General features: G+C 32.0%; 2 protein-coding genes across 2 annotated transcripts; one reads left to right on the forward strand and one right to left on the reverse strand.

Moving 5' to 3' along the window:
• Positions 1-332: 332 nt before the first annotated feature.
• Positions 333-8,377, forward strand: LOC132055899 (uncharacterized). The gene is made up of 5 exons (XM_059447914.1): positions 333-858; positions 1,013-1,146; positions 6,389-6,536; positions 6,643-6,749; positions 8,031-8,377. The coding sequence occupies exons 1-5, from the start codon at positions 543-545 to the stop codon at positions 8,070-8,072; spliced, it is 747 nt and encodes a 248-aa protein (XP_059303897.1). The 5' UTR covers positions 333-542; the 3' UTR covers positions 8,073-8,377.
• An 11,909-nt stretch (positions 8,378-20,286) lies between these two features.
• LOC132055900 (homeobox-leucine zipper protein ATHB-12-like) lies at positions 20,287-22,740 on the reverse strand. The gene is made up of 3 exons (XM_059447915.1): positions 22,157-22,740; positions 21,094-21,479; positions 20,287-20,987 (listed from the first exon to the last, which is right to left on the reverse strand). Exons 1-3 carry the CDS (start codon positions 22,305-22,307, stop codon positions 20,523-20,525), a joined length of 1,002 nt encoding a protein of 333 aa, XP_059303898.1. The 5' UTR covers positions 22,308-22,740; the 3' UTR covers positions 20,287-20,522.
• Between the last annotated feature and the right edge of the window lie 271 nt (positions 22,741-23,011).

A 23,011-nucleotide genomic window follows, 5' to 3' on the forward strand; every position in this document is an offset into this window, starting at 1 on the left:
AACCAAGAATAAGGATATTCCTGGAGGCTGGAGCGAATAAGACTGGCTTTTCTGATTCGAGAATGGCCAGCCATAACCCTTTGCATAATGCATGAATTGAAGATGAATGATGCATATCTTTGTTCAACTAGCTCTCATTATCATATTATAGTATATCTTTTTCCTAACTCCAAGGTCGTTTTCCTCCCTCAAATACTTTTAAACAACACTATTGGATCATCGAGTAGGAAAAATCAACACTATTGGACAAAATTGGCTGAGCTGGAAACCCCACCACTACTTAAACCCACTGGGGGTCCATGTGCCCCTTCAATATATTGAAGAGTCTAGTTGTCCCGTCCGAGGCACTCGTCCCAATTTCAACTTCCATCAAGAGGGGTATCTTTGTTTTGAGTTGAACCCTCCACCATCACACGAAACGAAAAAAAAAAATCATACAATCCAGGATTACTTATTCTACCTTGTTGATGTTTGTTCATATGTCACTGCTATACTTTGTCTAGAACAAGAAAAAACAAATCTGTCAAATTTGTTGTACAAAAATGAGTACGCAGCTTCATCTCCTTGCTAGTCATCTCCCTAATCATTGTATTTTGTTGCCACCAACGTCATCATCTTCCTTGTACACATTTTCTTCATTGAATTGTTCAAAATGTTCTGGGGAAAACAGAGTCTTAGGCCTGGGTAGATCCTTTTTGGGTTTGAATGGAAGACTATTAACAAACAGGAGGGTAATTAAAAGAAAGAGAGATTTTTCGGGCATAAAAGCATCAGCAGGAGGTGCAGTATGGGATGGTTGGATGCCAGAAAAGACCTCGAAAGCTCCTCCACTAAGCGACATTTTTTGGCCTTCTGCAGGTGAGGTTAAAGTTAAAAGTAGCAATACAGTAGTTTGATATGTGGTGCAAACTAAAGAAAATTATTTCATTCTAGTTACTAACTAGTTACTACTGCAACTGTTTCTTGATGGTAGCATTCTATGTTTACTGATGTGAATGCATTTACTAAATAGGGGCATTTGCGGCAATGGCAATGCTAGGAAAGATAGACCAAATATTGGCACCCAAAGGGTTATCTATGACTATAGCTCCACTAGGTGCTGTTTGTGCTGTCCTCTTTGCCGCCCCTTCTTCTCCCGGTGCTAGGGTACGCTTTCTTTTTTTCTTTATATTTCTTGGTTGAATGAAAGTATATCCTGCGTAGTGCTATAGTGTTTTTTTTGTTTTGTTTTGTTTTTTCAGTGTGTGGGGGTGGGGATGAGGATGGAATGGTAGGTGAGGTATGTGAGGGTAGGAGACTAGGAGTGGGGCAAATGGCAAAGGATACTATTTGGTTTTCTCCATTATCTATAAGTATTGATGGGCAAGATCCGATAATATTGATGATAGAGGTAGTAGGTATACGATGAAATTATCAAGATACAGGTGAACTAACTCGGATATAATTATCATAAAAAATAAAAAGAATTGAGATAGTTATAAAGAAAATATCTTTTCCTTGATCAAAGCCATGTTTCCTTTTGTGATTGTAGTACTTGAAAATCATATCTAGCATCAGAAAATAGTCACTTCCATCACATCAAACACATGCAACTTTGATTTACAAATTGTCCACTGTACTCACATGTATTCTTCTCAGCATGCTGTATTTTTTTTCTACATTGTTATATAAAAGTCAACACCGAAAACTAACATTATAAGCCACTGTAATCATAATTAACACTTTTAACCAAAAGTAATACTCCATAATTAACACTAAACAATTTCAGTTTCCAACTAAGTCAAACTAAATATCTAGTTTGAAATGGAGTAATAATTGAATTGATGGTGAGTTTTGAAACTATTTTTTCTTCTTTAAGAAATAAAGATTAAATTAATTGTATTAACCGAAATAATAAAACCAATACCAACTTGTAAAAGTTGTTCGAAAAAAAAGTAGTAGGAGTACTAAATTTACAAAAACTTACCTCTTCAATCATTGTTGGTAACGACTTATTTGAGTAGCCTTACTCCTAGGGTTGTTTTGTTATGAATTGTACAACTTGCGCGTTAGTAAACTGTAGTTTACTTATAACATAGTTTCACCAAGTATTTATGTCATAATATTTTCTTATTAGTTTATAGTTTCACCAAGTATTTATGTCATAATATTTTCTTATTAGTTTATTTCAAAAAGACTATTGTATATTTGAAATAATTTAAGTTTTACACTTTCCATTTCACTCTTAATGAGAAGCTTTTAAAACCACACAAATGTTATGATATGTTTAAGATGACAAATTTTCAAAAGTTTTATAAAACACACAATGTTATGACATAATTGATACCACAAAGTTCTCATTTCTTTTTTAATTTCGTTATCAATTTTTCATATGAAATTGAAACAAAAGAATCAATTTGTATTTTCATCCACACTTGACTAGGAGAAAAAGAATCAAAATTGAATAAACAAATGAGAACTCTTGTCGGAAATAACCACTTGAACAAGAACTACATTTGGATTAGTGAGCAACGTAGAAATAGCTCCTAGTTGTGAATGCTAACTGTGCTGCTTTTCGTCTTGTTGTCGTCTTCCAAAAAAAGAAAGTGTTAAAAATATAGCTAAACAATACAAAGTCCTTAATTTGGCTACCAATATGTACCTTTTAATTTTTTTTTAATTTGTCTTCCAAGCTTTGATTGGATTCTCCCTTTTAAAAGCTTTGGCTCAGTCGATCTGGGATCCTTCTGTGCCTTTTCAATTGGCGCGTGCATTTGCCGGTTTAACAATGATTACTTAAAAGTATACATTACTTAACTCTGTTCTCATATGCCAAAAAAAACCCATCTTTTTGCTCTGCAGCTTCTGCTTCTCTTTCAATTTGTCTGCAAGTGAACTTGTAATTCAATTGGCTTGTTTGTCTGAAAAGTCTTAATTGTGCTTTTCAAGATTCAAGAGTCACTTTAATCAATTTTGGAGAAAAATTAGAAGATCATTGATATGGTTACTTTTGTCTCAAAAAACCGAATAAAAAGTTCTATACCTTTCATCATAATTGGGAAAACGAGAGCATTAGTTGAAAGAAAAATTTAACACATTACAAAAGTTATTGTACAAAAAATAACAACATAGAATTTTTATACTTTGAACGTATTAAGGAAAAGGTTGCAATATGTACTCTCGCTGTTTCAATTTATGTGAATCTATTTTCTTATTAGTCAATGCCAAAAAGAATGACCCCTTTCTATATTTGTAAACAATTTATTTTTATGCAATGATTTATAACCACACAAATATTTTTAACACCACAAGTTCAAAAGTCTTCTTCTTTCTTAAACTTCGTCTTTACCAAAAATGGGTTTACATAAATCGAAATTGCAGGGAGTATTTACTAACAGTTTTAAAAAAAATGACACCTAAACATGTCTGAATTATTTAGACACCTTAATAGTGGTGGAGCCGAAAATTCAAATAAGTATATATAAATCATGTTTTTATTAGTTTCTTTTTATAATTTTAGTGATTTTACATGTATATTGTATTCCGTGTTGAAACACGAAAATGTTAGGATTAGTTGAGCCTGTTGACTATATATTACATCGTCCATATATAGTGTAATAGATGTTTGGTTTAATAGTGTAAAATTTTACCAACAAAAGTAGAACAGGAATTTCAATCTATCAAATTTGGGAATTTTGGAAACAACAACAACATATTCAGTGTATTTTCACAGGTGGTATTTGAAGATGATAGAGTGTACGCAGACCTTATCCCTACTTTGTGGGCATAGAGAGTTTGTTTCCGAAACACCCTCAGCTCAAGTAACACAAAACTAGATAGTTTGGCAAAGATAATACAGAAGTAAACAAGGCATAACAAATAATAGAGAGAGCGTAACATAACATCTAGAGCAAATAATGCGATAACCGAAGCACAAGAGACAACAAGTAGTAACAGAAATCTAAGAACAAGACACCACAAAAATAATGCTAATACTATCTACCCACCAACCTATCCCACAGGGTAGCGAGACAACGCTCACTACTTTCTAACCTTCTACCCCTAATCCGCGATTATCATATACTCCTATCTAAGGTTATGTCCCCGGTAAGCTGAAGTTGTTCCATATCCTATCTAATCACCTCTCCCCAATACTTCTTCAGTCTTCCTCCACCACTGTCAACCTCTCACACCTCCTCACCGGGACATCTGTGCATCTCCTCTTCACATGTCCGAATCATTTCAGCCTCGCTTCCTCATCTTGTCCACTACAGATTCCACTCCCGTCTTGTTCTAGATATCTTCATTTCTAATCTCATTTCTCTTGGTATGCGCCACCGCAAGATCGTCATTTCCGCAACTCTCATCTTCTAAACGTGAGAGTTATTAATTGGCCAATCCGCCTTATACAACAAAGTTGGCCTAACCACCACTCTATGAGCTCGTTTGGATTGGCTTATAAGTTGCTTATAAGCTGTTTTCAGCTTTTTTTAGTATTTGGCTGGCCAGCTTAAAATCATTTTGTGCTTAAAATAAGCCCAAAAAAATAATTGGACTCGTTTGGCTTAACTTATTTAAAGTAGCTTATAAGCTGCATTTTTTAAGCCCATCCAAACAGGCTCTATATATAGAACTTACCTTTAAGTTTTAGTGATACCTTTTTACCATACAAGACTTTGGAGGCGAGCCTCCATTTCATCCATCCTGTACCAATACAGATTTAGGGATTTTGTAAGAATAAATTAAACAAAGAAAGAACGAAAAAGGGAAAAAATATCCCCGAGTTCAATTTTAGAAAAGAAAAATAAAAATAAAAATAACAAGACAGACATGAAATTCGAACCGCTTTGTCACTTGTGGAACTGCACCCAATAATTATTGCACCATAGAACACTTTGAACTTGGTCATCACACATGTTATTTAAGTGATTTTGTAAAACTATAGTAACATAGGTATACATGATCTAAGAGGAGGAGCTTGAGTTCATGTGAACTCCTACGGCCTACCCCTCCACCTAGATAAGCCCCTGTGGGAGAGTTGATAATAAAGAAGCAGAAGAAGGGAGAGCTGAAGAACTAGGTTTCCAAATGCATAGAGAACAAGTTAGAGACGTAGGGTTCGAAATGGATAGGACAATAAGTAAGTCTATAATTAAACAAATGAATCCAGTATAAGGGTGTGTTTTGTACGAGGTTTTTCATGGTTAAAATTTTGGATTTTTTTTTTTTTTTAGGAAAATAGATTTCTTAAATATGAGGAAAATGACATTTTAAGTAGGCGTTTGGCTATAGATTCGATATATTTTTCACTTTATTTGCAACTTATGATTTTTTTTTTTAATAAAAATGGAGTTGTGTTTTGTTATACTTTTTGCAAAGGAGAGGAGAGCATTTTAATTGGAATTATGAAGATGGAGTTTGAAAACAAGTTATAAGCTGTTTTACAAGTTTGAAATCCAACTTCAAGTTGGATTTGAAATCCAACTTCAAGTTGGATTTGAAATTTCATCGCCAAAGACTGATTTTTACATAAAGTAAAAAATTATTTCGGATAAAAGTGAATAATTCTCATGGTCAAACGGGTCCTAATAGAACTAGGGAAAACAAATGACATTTCATATTGATTGTCTCCTCCTCACCATCCAAGACACTCCACCCCATCCTCACCCCCTCCCCACCAGTATTATCAAATGCATGCTTAAGCCTTGAAGCGAGGCATAAGACTTTTTGAGCGTTTTGCCTCGCTTTATGGGTGCTTTAGTGTCGTCATCAAGGCTATAAGGCATACTTTCCCTTGCCAATGGCGCAATCCCGAAGATAAGGCACTAAATAATTGATATTTCACTTTATGATTATGTTTTTCAATTACTTTGTCCATATATTTGTTATTCATACTTATGAATATTAATTTTGGACTACAACTACATATTTATATTTATTTCTCCATTTGCGCCTTTTTCATTAAAGCTTTTTTGCGCTTTTCGCTTTTGATAACACTCCTCCTCACCCCCATAGTCCCCATCACCATCAACCCCACACTCCATCCACACCTCCGTAATGTTTGTCTAGATTATATACAATAGTTTTTGGAACATTGTTTTCCTTACTTGCCAAACACCATAAAATAAATAAGAAAACTACTACTACTTATTTTCCAATAAAACATTTTTCAGTAAAATATTTTCCCCGGAAACATTTTCCTTCGTGCCAAACACACCTAAGTCGTCTCCAATAAGAAAAAAGAAGACGAAGGAAAGAGATTTTAAGACAAAGTGGAAAGCTGATTATGTAGTAGCTGTAATTACTGCAGTGCTGTGCTTGGATCAACATGTTGTACCATCAAAATTAAGCAAATGTTTGATTCTGTAAAATATACTCACCATCAAATTCTGTTGATTTGAATGTGCAGAAGTACAATATGTTTATGGCACAAATCGGTTGTGCAGCCATTGGTGTTTTAGTATTCACAATATTGGGCCCAGGTTGGCTAGCTCGAAGCACAGCCCTTTCTGCTGCGATGGCTTTCATGATTTATACTCGATCTGTTCATCCTCCTGGTAAATTAGTTGACAAATTTTCTCTATTTTTTATCTTAAGCTAATGTATAGAGTAACTCCATATTCGAAGTTGATATGCTAAATTTGTGTAATGTGTGATATATAGCTGCAAGTTTACCGCTACTGTTCATTGATGGAGCTAAGTTAAATCAGCTCAACTACTGGTATGCTCTGTTCCCTGGAGCTGCCGGATGCATTCTTCTCTGTTTAATTGTAAGTTTTACTTCCTCCCTTCATCTTTTATAACTGCTGAATTGAACTTTCTACAATGAATAAACTAGTAGTATTTTAAGCATTTGTATTTAACAAATTTTCACCTCATGAATTAGCTTTTGGTTTGAGTTTGACTCAAGCTTCATTTTTCTTAACATTATATGAAAACTAGAATCTCCCATATTCTTGGTTTACTCAATGTTTGGGCCTATGTGTTATATCCACGCCCAGGATGTCTAATACTCTGCGCATGGTGTGTTAAGTGCCTCATTATGGTTGAGAAAATCGATTGCTGTCCCCTTATATGGTATTAAATCATCTTTACTAATAATAAACTAGTTACTGTGTTGAGTTAAGTTCAATGATAGCAACTAAATTATAAAGTGCAAGGAATTGAAAATAGAGGAAGCAAGAAAAGATAAAAGCTAGACACAAATATTGAAGAAATATTAGCAACAATTAGGATTAGAATTCTAATTACCTCTAATACACTCAATAAAAGCACCTAAACTAGTAGAATCATCAAGAGGAAGGTTACCTCTTGCAAATCCTAGGGCAAAGTTCAAAGGCAACAATAAGCTCACAATTATTCATCAACATAATCTACCCAAAATAAGCTATAGAGTAAACTAGGGCTAAATAAAACATCAAATGTCCAAAAATACCCTTTAAGTAGGCCTAAATATGTAATATGCCCTCCAAGGTGTCTCCATCCTTCAAATCTTGATCTCCCTTCTATTATATGATATTATAATATTTGGTAGGTGTCGCCGGCGAATTCTTCAAGGTATTTATGACGGTGTGATTGTTATCATTCAAGGTCTACTTACTTTTAATAGTATGACTCGAAAAGCCAAAAGAATCAAATTGAGGATGTTCAACATGTGCAGAGTGATTTTTTTTTTTTAACAAGTGAGCTTCGTATGAAACGTGCATCTCAAAGTTTGCACCATCACGAGCATTGCCGCCGCACCAGGTGTTTACACCAAACAAATGGATGCATGACATGTATTTGAATATATACAACTATCACTTAATCATGATTAATTTATGTATGTATTCACTTCATTAAATCACTTAGCCACGGTGAGTTACATTGATTTGGTGTAAACATCCGGTGTGGAAGTATTTACCAGCATTGTATTGTGTTCTTATTGCTTCTCCACCATTTAGCTAGTCTAAAGATGAGTTGGGTAAAACCAGTTAACTAGTTTGGTGAGTACAATTTTTGTTTCTTGAATCCGACTGCTTATTAGTTCTCTCATTTTCCAATCATTGCAGCAAGAGATTGTATGTTACCTGAAAGAGAATGTCAAATTCTGATCAGAAATGGCATGGGAGCTGTATTAAAATTCTTTTGCATGGTGAAAAGTGAAACGGGGATTCACCAATTCTGCAAGAATGCAATCACGGATTCGACGAAAAGTGAATACCCGTGCAACGTCAAGGGGATAACTTCGATTTAAATTTGTGAATAAGATATGATTCTCATTCAACCCAGAAATTGTAATTGTGAATAAGATATGATATCTGGAAATGGTTGTGTCACGGAACTAACCATGAAATTCTTTTGCTATTAAATATTATTATAAGATATCACTAATTTGTGATCATAACTTCATAAGCTATATATTGTTATACAATCACAAATCTGAAGACTGTCATAAGTAAGTTTTAAGTTGTGCCAATATTGTTCCTGTCCGACGCAAAATCATGTCCTGCCTAGGACCCTAGCACAATAAAGATCAGGGTAAGCCCGTTAAACGATTCCGGTTAAATCGGGTTAACTGGTAACCGGAACGGGCCCCGGTATACCGGTTTAGCGATTGCGAAAACCGTGGTACACCGGGCCAGTTACAGTTTTTTTTTAATGAACCAGTTAACCCGTAAAATTTCAATTTTTTTTTTAAAATTTTGGGCGGATCTAACTGTTATTTGGCCATTGCCCAACGGTCCAAATTTATTTTTGGCCGTTGCCAACGGCCTAAAAACCCATTTTTGGCCCCCTCCCCCCTAACCCTCCAAACTTTTATTTATAACACTTTAGCCCCTTTCCCACTCCTATATAAATCCCTCTCCATTTTATTTTCATCCACATCAATTTTCTCTTCTCAAATCTCAAATTCTCTCAATTATTAGCTACTTTAAAATTACAAGTTCTCTTAAATTCTCAATTATTAGCTATTTTATATTTTGTAGCTATACAAAAATAAAGTGTTGATGGATTTGCAAGTCTAGCCGCTTCAATTCAACATTTGTTTTGGCGGAATTTATTTCGGCAATTTGGTACCTTCGTTCCAACTCTATTTTTAATTTTCGCAATTAAATTTTTGCAATTTATTTTCTTGCGATTTAATTATGTCTAAGAGAGTTAGAAAAGGCAGTAGTAGTCGGGGTGGGGGGGGGGGGGGAAGAATTATGGAGGAAACATTTGTGCCTAAAATGAAACGTATATGATAGGTTCAGTTGACATTACTCAAAATAATCCAATTTTAGATCATGAAGCATTAGAACACCGATTTGGCCCATCCTATAATGAAATTATTGATGATGACGACGATGACGAAACACAATCACCGGAAAATCCGATAAGAGATAGTGATACACAACAAGCACAACAACCACAAGAATCACAAACACAACAAAAAGAGACAAAAATTCATACGCCAACCTCTAAAGTTTGGAATTTTATGACTAGAGATAGGGAGAAAGAAATAGTCACATGTAATATATGTAAAAAAATATTTCAATTCAAGTGTAAGAACAGTAAGTCTGGGGGAACGGGTTCACTAAGGACTCATTTATTGAATACACATCCAAACATTTGGGTAGAGGGAATGGGTTCCATAGGGGGTACTCATTGAACAATAGACCCACATACCGGAAAATCTTTTGGTTACAACAAAAAGAAAGACCGTATAGAGATAGCTAAAATGGTAGCTTATGATTGTTTACCATTTTCCTTTCCTTCGGGGCAAGGTTTTGTTACTTATATTAAACGTAGTTATAATCCGATGTTTGAGGGTATTCCTAGAAGTACTTGTGGAGCGGATATTATTGATTTATATAAAACATATAGATTTTATTTGCGTCATGCACTAAGTTCTTTAAATTGTAATGTTTCCCTTACCGCCGATATTGGTCTTAGTCTTTATAAGTTAGAATTTTTTGCTATTACATGTCATTGGATAGATAATAATTGGGTCATGCAAAAAAAGAATTATAGCTTATTTATATGATAAAGGTAAGGATCCTCATGACGGTAAATTTTTAGCTGATGGAATGACAACTATTATGAAATTTTCTAACATTTACAAAAAAACACTTTGTATTGCTTTAGATAATGCTACTAACAACACAAGAGCGGTTGGCCTTATAAAAAGGGAATTAAAACCTCCACTAGCGAATTTTTTCATGTAAGATGTAGTTGTCACATTTTAAACTTGATTGTTAAAGATGGTCTTTCCTTATTTGATGATTCTATTCAAAAGGTTAGAGATGCGATTGCTTTTCTTTTTTGTAATTCAAGTAAGGCTAAAATGAGAAATTTTAGAAATCAATTTGAGAGTCTTGGTCTTAGACCTAGGAAAATTCAAGTTGAACTTGATACTAGGTGGAACTACACTTACATTATGTTGCAACAAGCATATGAATATAGGATTGCCATACAAAATACTCACAACAATCACAATAAAGAGGTTTCGAAGTGGTTATTTGATAGCGATTGGGAAGATGTTTTGCAATGTAAAGAACTAAAACATTTTTATAATGCTACTCTTGTTTTTTCTAGACAATATTATCCCGCGGTTACTGGAATTTTGGCATACTTGGCCGAAATAGCTAGAGTTTTATTTGAGTGTAAGGAAAAACCGGGTTACCAAGCGGCTATTCATTCTATGAGGGAAAAATTTAAGAAGTATTATTTTCCCATACCAACTTTATTCATATTGGGTTCTATATTAAATCCTTGTCTTAAAATTTCTTATACCTCTCAATTGGTTAAACAAATTTATGAATATTTAGAAATTACCACCGAGGAACCATCACAATTTGAGGCCTAGAGAGCCATGGATATTGAGCTTAGAAAAGTTTTTTAATATTATTCTAAGTTGGAAGAAAGTTTACTCCCAAACCTCCACCACCAAGTACTTCTACTTCTCAAAATAAAGGAAAAGGCATATCGAGTTTAGGTGTTTTTCGGAGAATGTCTTCTTCTACTACTCAAACTATCGCAAACTTTGATGAACTTAACTTTTATTTGACGCAACGACCATTGGTGGAAATGACCATGCCCGAAGGACGTCTTAGGATTGTGGAAGAAATACAAGGCGAATTATCCGTACTTGCAAGAATGGCTCAGGATATACTTAATGTTCAAATATCAACCGTGGCCTCGGAAAGTGCATTTAGCCGAGGAAGACAACAAACTGGAGATCATAGATACTCCTTGTCCGGATTTAGCTTGCAAATACTAATTTGCATTCGCCATTGGATTCGATCGGAGCGACGCAACCAAAGGCTAGAGGCGAGGCGAGACGAAGAGAAAGAGATTGAATTTTTAATAGCAAGTGAAGGGGACCAATTTGAAGACATGGAAGATATCCCAATGGATGAATATAATATAGAAGAACTTAGCGAAATGGTGCTTACAATGTAATTTTGTTCTTGTACAACTCATATATTATTTGCAAGTTAAAAAAAATTACAACTTGCAAATAAATATTTTTAATTAATGAATAAAAATTATGGCTCATTGAGCTTTCTTCTATTTACTTGTGTTCATATTCTTACTTATATTAAGTTAAGAAAATACCTACAATATACTTAGAATATACTTATAATATACATCTACTTAAATTAAAAAATTGAAAGTTATAACTATATATATATACAATCTTGAATTTTATAATACTCATGAGTTATTAGTAAATATAAAATTTAAGTAATACATATAACTTAAACATATATACCTACAATATACTTAGAACATGCTTATAATATACATATACTTAAGTTATAAAATAGAAAGTTATATACTTAGAAAAAAAAAACAATCATGAAATTTATAAAACATATATAAATATACTTAAGTTATATATATATATATATACACACACACACACACACACACATAACATATGTAAATATACTTAAGTTAAAAATATACAATCTTGAATTTCTTAATACTTATAACCTGGATATATATAAAACTTATATATATACACACACACACACACACTAATAAATTATAGTGTTAATTTATGTGTAAAATACGTAATTAAGCAAAAAATAAAAATAAAAATACGTTTTGGGCTAACCGGTTATCGGTTTATACAAAGGCTACAGGTTCCGGTCCGGTTAGAGCCAAACCGACATTTAACCGGCACTGTTTGCCACTTCGGAACCCGGTAACCGGTCGGTTAGCCAACCGGGTCCGAAACCGGTTACGGTTCAACCGTTTAACAGGCTTAGATCAGGGTATCATCATATTGAGAATATCTGTGTTTTTAAATTTAACGAAACGTACATAATTAAAGTCACCCCTAAATTAGTTTTTGATTTTGAAAAAGACACTTAAACGCTAATAAGATCCCTCGAAGGTTTTAAATGATTTTTCGAAATCAGGAACTAATTCAGAGGTGACTTTATGTATTTTTCCTAAATGATATTATTGTTAATAAGTATCAAATATTTTTAATTTTCAGCTAGATCAAGTACAAGATCTACTCCATCCGGTCTATAATAAATAATTTTTAAGGTTTTGGCAAACTTATTAAGAAAATTACTTAATGACATTACTTGAGATGATTATTTGTCTACTCGTAGGAAAAAGTAAAGAATCATCGAAAGAGCTTTTATAAATTTGTTAGAATTATTTCCTAGAAAGAAAAACTTTTACCTTCTTGATTTTTTTTAAAAGAAAAATTATACCTTTGGACCAAATTTGAAGGGATGGCAAATCTCTCATTACACGTTGCTTCGAAAGTTAGTACTTAACTTTTAAAGCAATGATTGATACAACCTTTAAGGATGATCTCACCTGAGAGGGGGCCATGGATGGGTTGTAGCTAAACAAAAAGTCTAAAAAGAAGAACAACAAAATAAAAAATTAGATTTGCTTTCTGCCTTTTTGGACGACTGTTTTGAATGCATGGGAATCAGGAGCCATCACTTAATGAGTCATTTGGAAATTATTTGAGATTATGATAATTTAAAGTTTGAAGTTTTATTTGGACATAGAATTTACATTTCTTAATATTTTTTTCTTATAGATATAAAATCGTCACAAGTTGTGAAAACCATCAAAACTTTCTCAATTCTTATATAATCTTACCAAATGAGCAAATCATAGTTCATAACAAAATTAATACGCTACTAGAAGATCTTTCTAAAATATACAACATTAAGTGATTGAACTTTAGTTCAATAAAAAAAAATTGAACATGAGTTGTATAAGTAAATACAGTTGGTAAGAGTAAATTTATTATAAATATACTACCAATTTGCTATCTCTTAATATTTAATATAAATGGTCGGTAAATATGGTTGGTAAATACATCTACCAACTTATGAGTCATTTTTTACAAAACATAAATTTATGGGTCAAGCTTTACATTTAAAATAATTGAAATCATGCCTTTTTAGATGATTTGAGATTTAAAATCACGATATGAAGTTGAAGTTGAAATTTTGTGCAAATTTCATAAGAAAACTCTTATTGAAATCATGATATGAAATCATGACTTCATATCGCATGGCCAAACGCCTACTTATAATAAAATTGAAAATTCTGTTTAACGGCTAATCGTGATTTGCTTTTCATTTCAATAAAATGTTTTTTACTATTTTTTACCCCTTCTCCTAAGAGCTGCCCTTTTTGGTCATTTGGTTACTCAAATCCACAACCTTCGAGTTGGAGGTGGAGAGTGATTACCATCTGAACTACCTCTCTTGTCATATAGTAATATTTATGCTCACACACACAATAAAACTTATAGCATGCAATTTTTTTATGTTACAAAAGAGAAGCATTCGGTCGAATTTATAATTTTAAACATACCGAGGTCTTGGTGTTACAAAAATACTTTAATACTTGGTATTCCAGCGCATCAATTCGGAGTATAATAGTGGGGCAGTTTGAAAAGTCCCTAAAATTAACGTCAAAGCAATTCTAATTTCTAAGTGGGAGTTTAATAAGGAGAAGTTAGCAAATTAAAATTAAATGTTCACATCAGATATTTTTAAATGGAAATTTCACCATCAAAAAGTAAAGAGACGAAAGTCGAGTGTGGGGCCAGTGTGCTTTTGGACCATACATCTATAAGCATAATCTTAGGGCGGACACTATAGATCAATGACAATTGCCACATAAAAGGCATAAATACAAATTAGAATGGACCCATCCCAGTGTGTATTGGAGTTTCTTTGCCTGGTGGGGTTGTCATGATAGTTGATTGATGTAGTGGTTTAGTGCTAAGCACGGTTTAACTTACGACCATCTTGACAATGACGTCCTTCGTTTTTTTTTTTTTTTTTTTTTTTTTTTTTTTTTTTTTTTTTCGTATAAACCATCTCATGTCGTGTAACCGTAGGCGAATTTACATATTAAATTTGAGACACTTGAGTTTATAATTTTTTCATAAAATTAGGTATTTTATGTATATATTATCTAAAATTAATATAATATTATCTGCTGAAACTCATGCTACAAGAGGCTTAAATGGTGCACTTAGTTGAAGATTGAGTTATATACTTGTACGACTAGGGATCAATTCTTACTTAACAGATTTTTTTTTTAGTGGTGCATACATGTTCAGAAATCCTAGATTTACCTCTGTGTCTTTCCTCTTTTGGCCTGGATTTTCTTGACAAAACTTGATCCATCTTCTTCACGTGATCTTCATCACTGTTGTTTGTCATGGTTAAAAATATGTTAAAAATATTATGGGTTAAAAAAATATTTTGTTTTTATTTTTAAAGATGCAGCAGCAAGAATATAAAAAATATGGTTGAAAGTTCATCTCCACATGTAGTACTCCATACAATATCTTCATTATCGTAAAATTGTTTGCAACTTGATTTTAACTGACCGCCTTGAACCTGCCTTCAACCCGTTGAACTATCGCTAAACCATTAGCGCTGATACCACTTGTTGGGATCGAACTAATCATGGCGTCATGCGAAAGCTTACAATTGCAAATCTTGAACAATAAATCAGAAACAAAAGAGTCTATACTAAAATATGCATAATAAATTTAATATTGTTCGGTCAATTGGCCTACATATGAGAAAATTACTAAAAAGCATAAAAAACATTAAGAGAAAATATCCCCTTAAACAAGACTCTTTAATTACTATATTGTGGATGCTACTGTGTTATCGTGTTGAGAGATTCTTCAATTTATAGAGGTCCAAACATTTTCCTCCAAGAAAGAGGTTATCTAAATATGAAATATTAAATTAATGTTTTTGAATAAAGTAAAACTAATTATGGTAAACTCTTTGTCCTTCTTTTAAGAAAAAAGATAAAATTCAAATATGATAAGAAAATCTGGGAAAAATCCTAACAACCACTGGCCAAACTAATTTAAATCCACATCAAATAAAGACTATTAAAAGGAAATGTTTTCTATCAGGTATTTTTACTTTCAGAACTCGAATAAAATATTTTTAGTTAACATAAAGAAATCTATCCATCTCAATTACCCCTCTTGGCTATGACAACGAGATTGACGCCTTGTACTTACGCGCAGCAACTTTATATTTTTTTCCTTATGTTCTAGCGTGCAAAATAGAAAGGCATTTGGAGATATTAATCTTTAATAGTACTTTTGACTAATTTATTTTGGAGAAAGGTTTACAAAAAGATTTCCTTGGAAAAAAGCGTGATTCGGATAATTAGGTGGTGTTTGTTTCTGTATTTGCGAAAACGTAGTTTTTAAGTATTTATAGGATTTGTATAAGTTAATTTGAACAGTTCATACATTTTATTTTTTTTTGGTAAAAACTACATCAAACGACAATTTTTCACAAAATCCAAATTGATATTTTCTACTTAACTTTTTGCGAAAACTGAGAAAACCTTATTATTTTAAAAACTTTTCTAGTAAAGTATGCTAGTTAGAAAGGAACCTTAAAAAAGCTTTTTCAACGTTCAAAAGTAAAGGATTTTTTTTTTTGGGTGGTGTTGTTGTGTTTAATATGAGTTCCTGCCTCGGGGAAGCAAAATAGAAATGTGATCATTATAAAAGCTTCTCCCTTTTGCTCAACGACACCTACGGCAAAGTGCTTATTAGCCACAAACTTATTTAATTCACAAGTGACGATCAGTTGACGTGGTTTAACTTGTGGTGATAATCTACTCATGAAACACATAATTAAGTAGAAAAGTCGGACTTTCGAAATATTAAAATCTACAGTAATTTAATTCTCCTTAATGACTTAGTAGCATTTGTCATATTTGGGTGGCTTAGGATTTTTAAAAAAGTGCTTGTAATATTTTAGAGTTCCATTTATTATTATGGCAAACGTCATCAATTTTTTCTTCAAATTCTGCCAAACAAGTCTAATATTTTTTGTTCTTGTTAGTACGAATATGTCTACGATTAATGAGAAATACTAGTTTATTACACAACTAAACCGAAACATAGCGTACTTGTGCCTCGGCAAGTTATGTTTTTAGATCTCGCATTAAAAATTCTTCCCTTGTATTGTTTGTTGATGAAATAGTTTAGTTGACATATTTTTACAACAAAATAATTTGTCTTTTTTTTTTATTTAAATGGGTATTTCATTGATTATTCAACCCCACAAAACGCTATTTAGTGTTTGCATTAGTTAATCCACCAAATAGCTTTTTTTTTTTTTTTTTTTTTTTTTAATTTCGTGAAAAAAATGATTTTTTTTTTTACATATCATGACACAATCCAAAATAGATATTTTTTAATTTTATTTCGTGAATAAAAAAAGAAATAGGAAATTATAATTTTTTTTTATTTTTGCATTTTGTGTATTAAAAAAACGAAATAGGCTAAATTTTTTTCTAATTTCGTTCGTATAAAAAGGAAATTGGAAAAAATATATATATATATATATATATATATATATATATATATATATATATATTATTTCGTATTAATGAAGAAATTGATTTGTTTTTTTATTTTTTTTGCATTTCGTAATCTAATGAACGAAATAGGTTTTTTTTTTTTTTTTTTTTTTTTTTTTTTGTATTTAGTGAATAAAAAAACGAAATAGATATATATATATTTTGCATTTCGTTTAAAAAACGGGAAAATAATTTTATTTTCATTTCGTTTATATAAAAATGAAATAGGAATACATACATACATATATATATATATATATATATATATATATATTTCATTCATGTACCAATGAAATATTTCGTGGATTGTTCCACTGCAAAAAAAAAAAAAACGAGCTTTATTTATATTAACGACATTTTTTAATTTAAAACTGTTTTTTTTTTTTTTTTTTTTTTTTTGCATTTCGTGGAACAATCCACGAAATATGTTTTTATTTTTTTTTATTTTTTTATTTTGCATTTCGTCCTATAAAAAAAAATAGTTTTTTTATATATTTTTGAAATTGATTTTATATATATATATATATATATATATATATATATATATATATTCCAAATTGATTAAAAGCCATTTTTTAATTTTTTTAAAATATATTTTTCAAAAAACTTAGTGTTTAAGCTGCTTATTTTAGTCAACTTTATATATCGAGAAAATTAGTCGCTTTATTTTCAAAAATTGAAACCGCAGAAGTGAAATTGACATTCATCATTACCCCTGATTTTTACGTTGAAATCTATTGCGTATCATCATCTTATAAGTAAATAAAACGCCAATTTGGGAAAAAATTGAAATTGAATGTGATAAAAGATGTTTTCTTTAAAATCAAACTCTTGTTTCTGTGCATAGATCTCGGAAAAATACCCAAAATCAAAAAAAAAATCGCGCGTAAATCGGACGTCCCGTATTATGACCATCTAAAGTTTGACGACTTTACAACTAGTTTTTTCTCCCTATATTTTTTAAATTATATTTATATTTAAAATAAAGTTATGTCTTGACTTTACAACTAGTTTTTTTTTTCGTTTATTAAAAAACGAAATAAGATTTTTTTTTATTTCGTGAATATATAAATGTTTTTATAAATGAAACACAAAAATATATATATATTCATCCTATTTCATTGGTACATGAATGAAATATATATATATATATATATATATATATATATATATATATATATATGTATGTATGTATGTATTCCTATTTCATTTTTATATAAACGAAATGAAAATAAAATTATTTTCCTATTTCGTTTTTTAATACACGAAATGCAATATATATATATATATATATATATATATATATATATATATATATATATATTCCTATTTCATTTTTATATAAACGAAATGAAAATAAAATTATTTTCCTATTTTGTTTTTTAATACACGAAATGCAATATATATATATATATATATATATATATATATATATATATATTCCTATTTCATTTTTATATAAACGAAATGAAAATAAAATTATTTTCCTATTTCGTTTTTTAATACACGAAATGCAATATATATATATATATATATATATATATATATATATTCCTATTTCATTTTTATATAAACGAAATGAAAATAAAATTATTTTCCTATTTCGTTTTTTAATACACGAAATGCAAAAACAAAAAAAATTATAATTTCCTATTTCTTTTTTTATTCACGAAATAAAATAAAAAAAAAACATCTATTTCGTGGATTGTGTCATGATATGTAAAAAAAAAAAAAAAATCATTTTTTCACGAAATTAAAAAAAAAAAAAAAAAAAAAAAAGCTATTTCGTGGATTGTTCCACGAAATGCAAAAAAAAAAAAAAAAGCTATTTCAAACAATCCACGAAATAGCAAAAAAAAAAAAAGATGAGCATGATGCTATTTCGTTAATGATCAACGAAATACCCATTTGGGAAAAAAAAAAACAGCCTATTTTGATCTAATTCTTTATAAAAATATCTATTTTAAATAAATAGTTTATGTCTTTTGGACAAGGTATAGCGATTCTTGGCCCCACAAAACGTCTGTTTGCATTAGTTAACCTTATTTCGAATGTCTGTCCAAAGAGAATAAGTCAATTTTGCTGAATATATAAGGTAAAAGAAAGGTATATTAATGTGCTAAGTACCAAAAGATAATGATCGTTTGGGATTTCACGAATTAAGACATTGAGGACCCTACATTTACTGTTTGACAAGTTTGTTCGCCGTTGATTAGTCCTTTGTTACTAGTAATGTCCACCCAACTGCTGTTGCTGCTTGTTTCATCGCACTTATTCCATCTATGATCTTTCATGTAGCATCCTCGTTTTAGCTTATGTCTTATCAAACTCTTGTTTATGTTAGCATTTGTCCAGAATTTTCTACCTTATTTGAATTTCATCATAATTAAGTTTTATTTCAAAAAAAAATTCATGAAAAATGTTTACTTGGTGGGAAAGATCTTTTCTATATTTAAATAATCCTTTCTTGAAGGAAAAGTTTCGGACTTTTGTAAATTGAAGATCCGTCTCTCACAAAAAAAAAAAAAAAAAAAAAAAATCTCATCCACAATATAATCCTTAAGAGAATTTTGTTTAGGAGAGATTTTTCTCTCTATAGTTTTAATGCTTTTATATTAGTTTTTCAATATGTAGGGTCACTTGACCAAATCATATTATAATATTATGTCTTTTTAGTATATATTTTTTGTTATATAATTTATCGTCGCACAAGATTTGCAATTATTAGCTTACGCATGATGCCCTAATTATTTCGATCCCAACAGTTTCCGTGAACAGGCACATAAATTAAAAAAGGGATTGAGTAAGCGTGGACTACGTAATGAGGAACCAAAATAGATTCTTAGTATTACAGAGCCATCATCTTCTGTTGCATGTTTATGGAATGTGATTTGTGGTGAACAGGTGAAGGGATGGTGAATGGAGAATGAATTTCAGATATGAAGAAGATAGGGGCGAGATCGCTAACAACTGATTAGAGATGGTGGAAACGTATGTAGTAGTGAGTTGTGAAGTAAGAATTGGTCGACAGACAGTGGAATTGGATACTGTTATTGATGATGACATGACTGGTGGTGACGCGGTTAAAGCGAAAGACGAACGTCCCGTGAAATGAGTAGATTTTTTGTGTGATTATTCATTTCACTAGAGGGCAAAGTTAAATCTTTCATAAACCACAAGGGAAAATCTAGACCTTTTCCCAATATAATATTGGTCTGTCAGTCACGAAGGGCAATTTTGAGCCAAAGTATCGGTGAGGTCATGGATGGGTCAAACCTCTAATGGAAGGCAAAGTTGAACATTTTCGCAAAGGCACATATATATACCTTTAACCATAGGGAATGGGTCATGGTATAATTAAATGTTTTTCACACCTTTTGTTAAATAGAGACTCCAATAGCGGAATTTCAGAAATACATGATCTCCTAGTTGACAAACAAAAGTCAGATTTCACAACATAAAGCACCAGCTAGCTACACAACAGGTTTACAAAGCGCAATAGCCATAGTTCCCAACTGTTTTGTGACCAGAACCCATCACCTCATTTGGGTGCTGGACACATACATTGGACTTTATTTATTACAGAAATATGCCGCTATACAATGTCTCCAAATATATGACACATAAAATAGTATTCCGCATTACAACTAAATACAACCATGAACTTAGTAAGTCCAGAAACCAAAACCTTGGTCTTCACTTGGAAATCCGAAGTAGCTCAAATTTGAGGATGTCACCGGATAATTATCATCCTCGGCTTTGCCTAGCAGGTTGGCAGTAGAAAGCATAGTCTTGCTGAAGTTTTCATCATCATCCTGAGATAATTCTGACTGCTCCGTTTCAAACACATAAGCAGAATCGCCCTGGTCTATGACAGAGGAGTGGACCCCACCAGTGTAATGTGGGCTCTCTGAGTCGAAGACGTCGCTCTTAGTGGAGCTTAAATCTTCCTGCTGGTGCTGCTGCTGAGGCTTAAGAACCTGAGTGGGCACATTGGACATTTCTATCCTCGAAATTGGATCAACGTTGGTTTCATTTGGGGATGCATCAGAGCGTTTCTGGAAATCGCATAAAGCCAATTGCCCATTTTCTTTGTCTTTGACAAGCAGCTTATCAGTGAGCTGAAAAACCTGAATAGCGATTGAACCATCACATAAGCATAGACCAAAAGCTCAACAAAAGGAAATTATATTCAATAAAAATAAACTTTGTCCTATAAAATGTAAAGTTCCTTACTTCAGCTGTAAGATTTTCCTTTTCCTTGAGAAGATTACAGTAATTTGATTTGAGAGTGTCATATTTATTCCGCAGTTCCTCGTAATCTTTCTCGAGCTGTTTAGTCTTCCATCGTGCACGACGATTCTGAAACCAAATAGCAATTTGGCGAGGCTGGAGACCAAGTTCTTTAGCAAGTTGGACTTTTCTTTCAGGTTCCAGTTTGTTCTCTTCATCAAAACTCTTCTCAAGAAACTGGACTTGGTTTTCTGTAAGTCGCCTTTTCTTCTCTGCTTGATGAAAATACTCCCCCAATTCATCAGCTTCATTGTCTTCCTGATCGAACGAGTCAAAGAATGACCTCTTCCCTCCATTAACACCGCCGAAACTGACCATAGAACTGGATCCTGTGATATAAAATATCCACAGAATAATTACTACCAAGGTGTCAATTTTGACAAAATTCAGTTCAATTTAAATCAAATTACTAGTCTATCTTTCTTTCTATTACAATTTGCTATACAAATTCAATTTCATCAGTTGATATGTTAACACCTATCTTACCGAATCCAATCCTAGAGCTAGTCAACCAAATGGCCCACACAAGATCAATCGCCAAAACTGATTGTTACTCCGACAGAGTAATTCAATTCTATTTATTGCAGGGGAATTATCACAAATTTAATTGAAGAATCAAGATTCATACATATCAACATAAACCAAATACAGAAATTCATTACATACATGAAAGAGAAACCAAAGAGACTAAACTAATTCTGCAAGAATTCGATTCACTAATAAACTTATCTGTCAGACTACTAGCCCAGAAGATTGAACCTTCAACATATAACCACAGCACTCACCAAGCACATAGAAACATCTAGAAGCTTACGATCAATCCTCAAAGCAAATTACCAAAAAGAATATAATTTTCTTCCTTTAACAAGTTGCGTGGTAGTTAGAGTGAATTGGCAATATGTGTCGTGCACTCGTATAGTGACCTGTTATTATTATCATCTAAGATTTAAAATATAGAAGAAGAAAAAAAGTCAACGCTACTTGATAATGAAGGAAATATATGTACCCAAGAACGAAGAAGAAGAGGCAGGGGCAAAAAGAGAAGCAAGATGCTCTTTTACAGTAGACGAAGAAGACATAACCCTCTGTTTCTGATTGAAAACACCATCGAAATAATTAGAAGAAGCCCCACCGTAGAGCATACCTGGAGCCATCATAGCTTCGAATTCTATAAGTTTAGTAGTATTATAAAGCTAAGATCTTTTCAAGAAACAGCCATAGGCGCACTTTCGCTTAAGTAATCAAGAATCAGGGTTTCCTGATAAATACCCCTTAAACTATGTGGAAAGAGTTGAGATCTACAGCTTATGGCGGAAGAAGCTGGTGATTATGATTTCAGTGATGTGGGAAGTGTGAGAGCACCTGCTACCAATCACCATAAACATCATCACCCTTGTTTACAATTGAATCCAAGGATGGCCAAGAGAGAGATATGAACAAGTGACCAGTCTCTGTTTTTGGAAGAAAAACAGAGGAAGGGGAGGGTGATTAAGCAGAGAAGAGATGTGAAGAAGAGACTAGAGAGGTGATTTTTAGATGTGAAGAGTGTATTAAGTGAAAAATAGTTTGATTAGTTTCTCTTGGAAAGAGGACTACTTAAAGCTCCTCCCTGGAGGCTTATAACAACATAATTTAACTTGTAGGTCATCCCACTGAAGTGAATTTACTCCACGTCACTACATTTTATGTGGTTGCAATTACTAATTTAGAGAGTTGAAAAAAAAAAGTGATAAATTTTCATGTAATCTTTTAAATAGTTTGTGTTTTATAATATTTTGTTATGTAATTTTTAAACATATATTTAAAAAAAAATGAAGATTCTATATTTAAATTTACACAAAAAATTAGATAGTTTGATACT

This window comes from Lycium ferocissimum, chromosome 5 (assembly GCF_029784015.1).
Source record: "Lycium ferocissimum isolate CSIRO_LF1 chromosome 5, AGI_CSIRO_Lferr_CH_V1, whole genome shotgun sequence".
Classification (NCBI taxonomy): domain Eukaryota; kingdom Viridiplantae; phylum Streptophyta; class Magnoliopsida; order Solanales; family Solanaceae; genus Lycium; species Lycium ferocissimum.

What these genes read in the sequence shown, in the direction of transcription:
- LOC132055900 (XM_059447915.1), bottom strand. Translation starts at nt 22,307, where the DNA reads ATGATGGCTCCAGGTATGCTCTACGGTGGGGCTTCTTCTAATTATTTC. An exon ending in CTCTTCTTCTTCGTTCTTGG is followed by an intron (nt 21,480 to 22,156) that starts GTACATATATTT and finishes TTTATATCACAG; the next exon opens with GATCCAGTTCTATGGTCAGT. An exon ending in AGGAAAATCTTACAGCTGAA is followed by an intron (nt 20,988 to 21,093) that starts GTAAGGAACTTT and finishes ATCGCTATTCAG; the next exon opens with GTTTTTCAGCTCACTGATAA.
- LOC132055899 (XM_059447914.1), top strand. Translation starts at nt 543, where the DNA reads ATGAGTACGCAGCTTCATCTCCTTGCTAGTCATCTCCCTAATCATTGT. An exon ending in CATTTTTTGGCCTTCTGCAG is followed by an intron (nt 859 to 1,012) that starts GTGAGGTTAAAG and finishes TTTACTAAATAG; the next exon opens with GGGCATTTGCGGCAATGGCA. An exon ending in CTTCTTCTCCCGGTGCTAGG is followed by an intron (nt 1,147 to 6,388) that starts GTACGCTTTCTT and finishes TTGAATGTGCAG; the next exon opens with AAGTACAATATGTTTATGGC.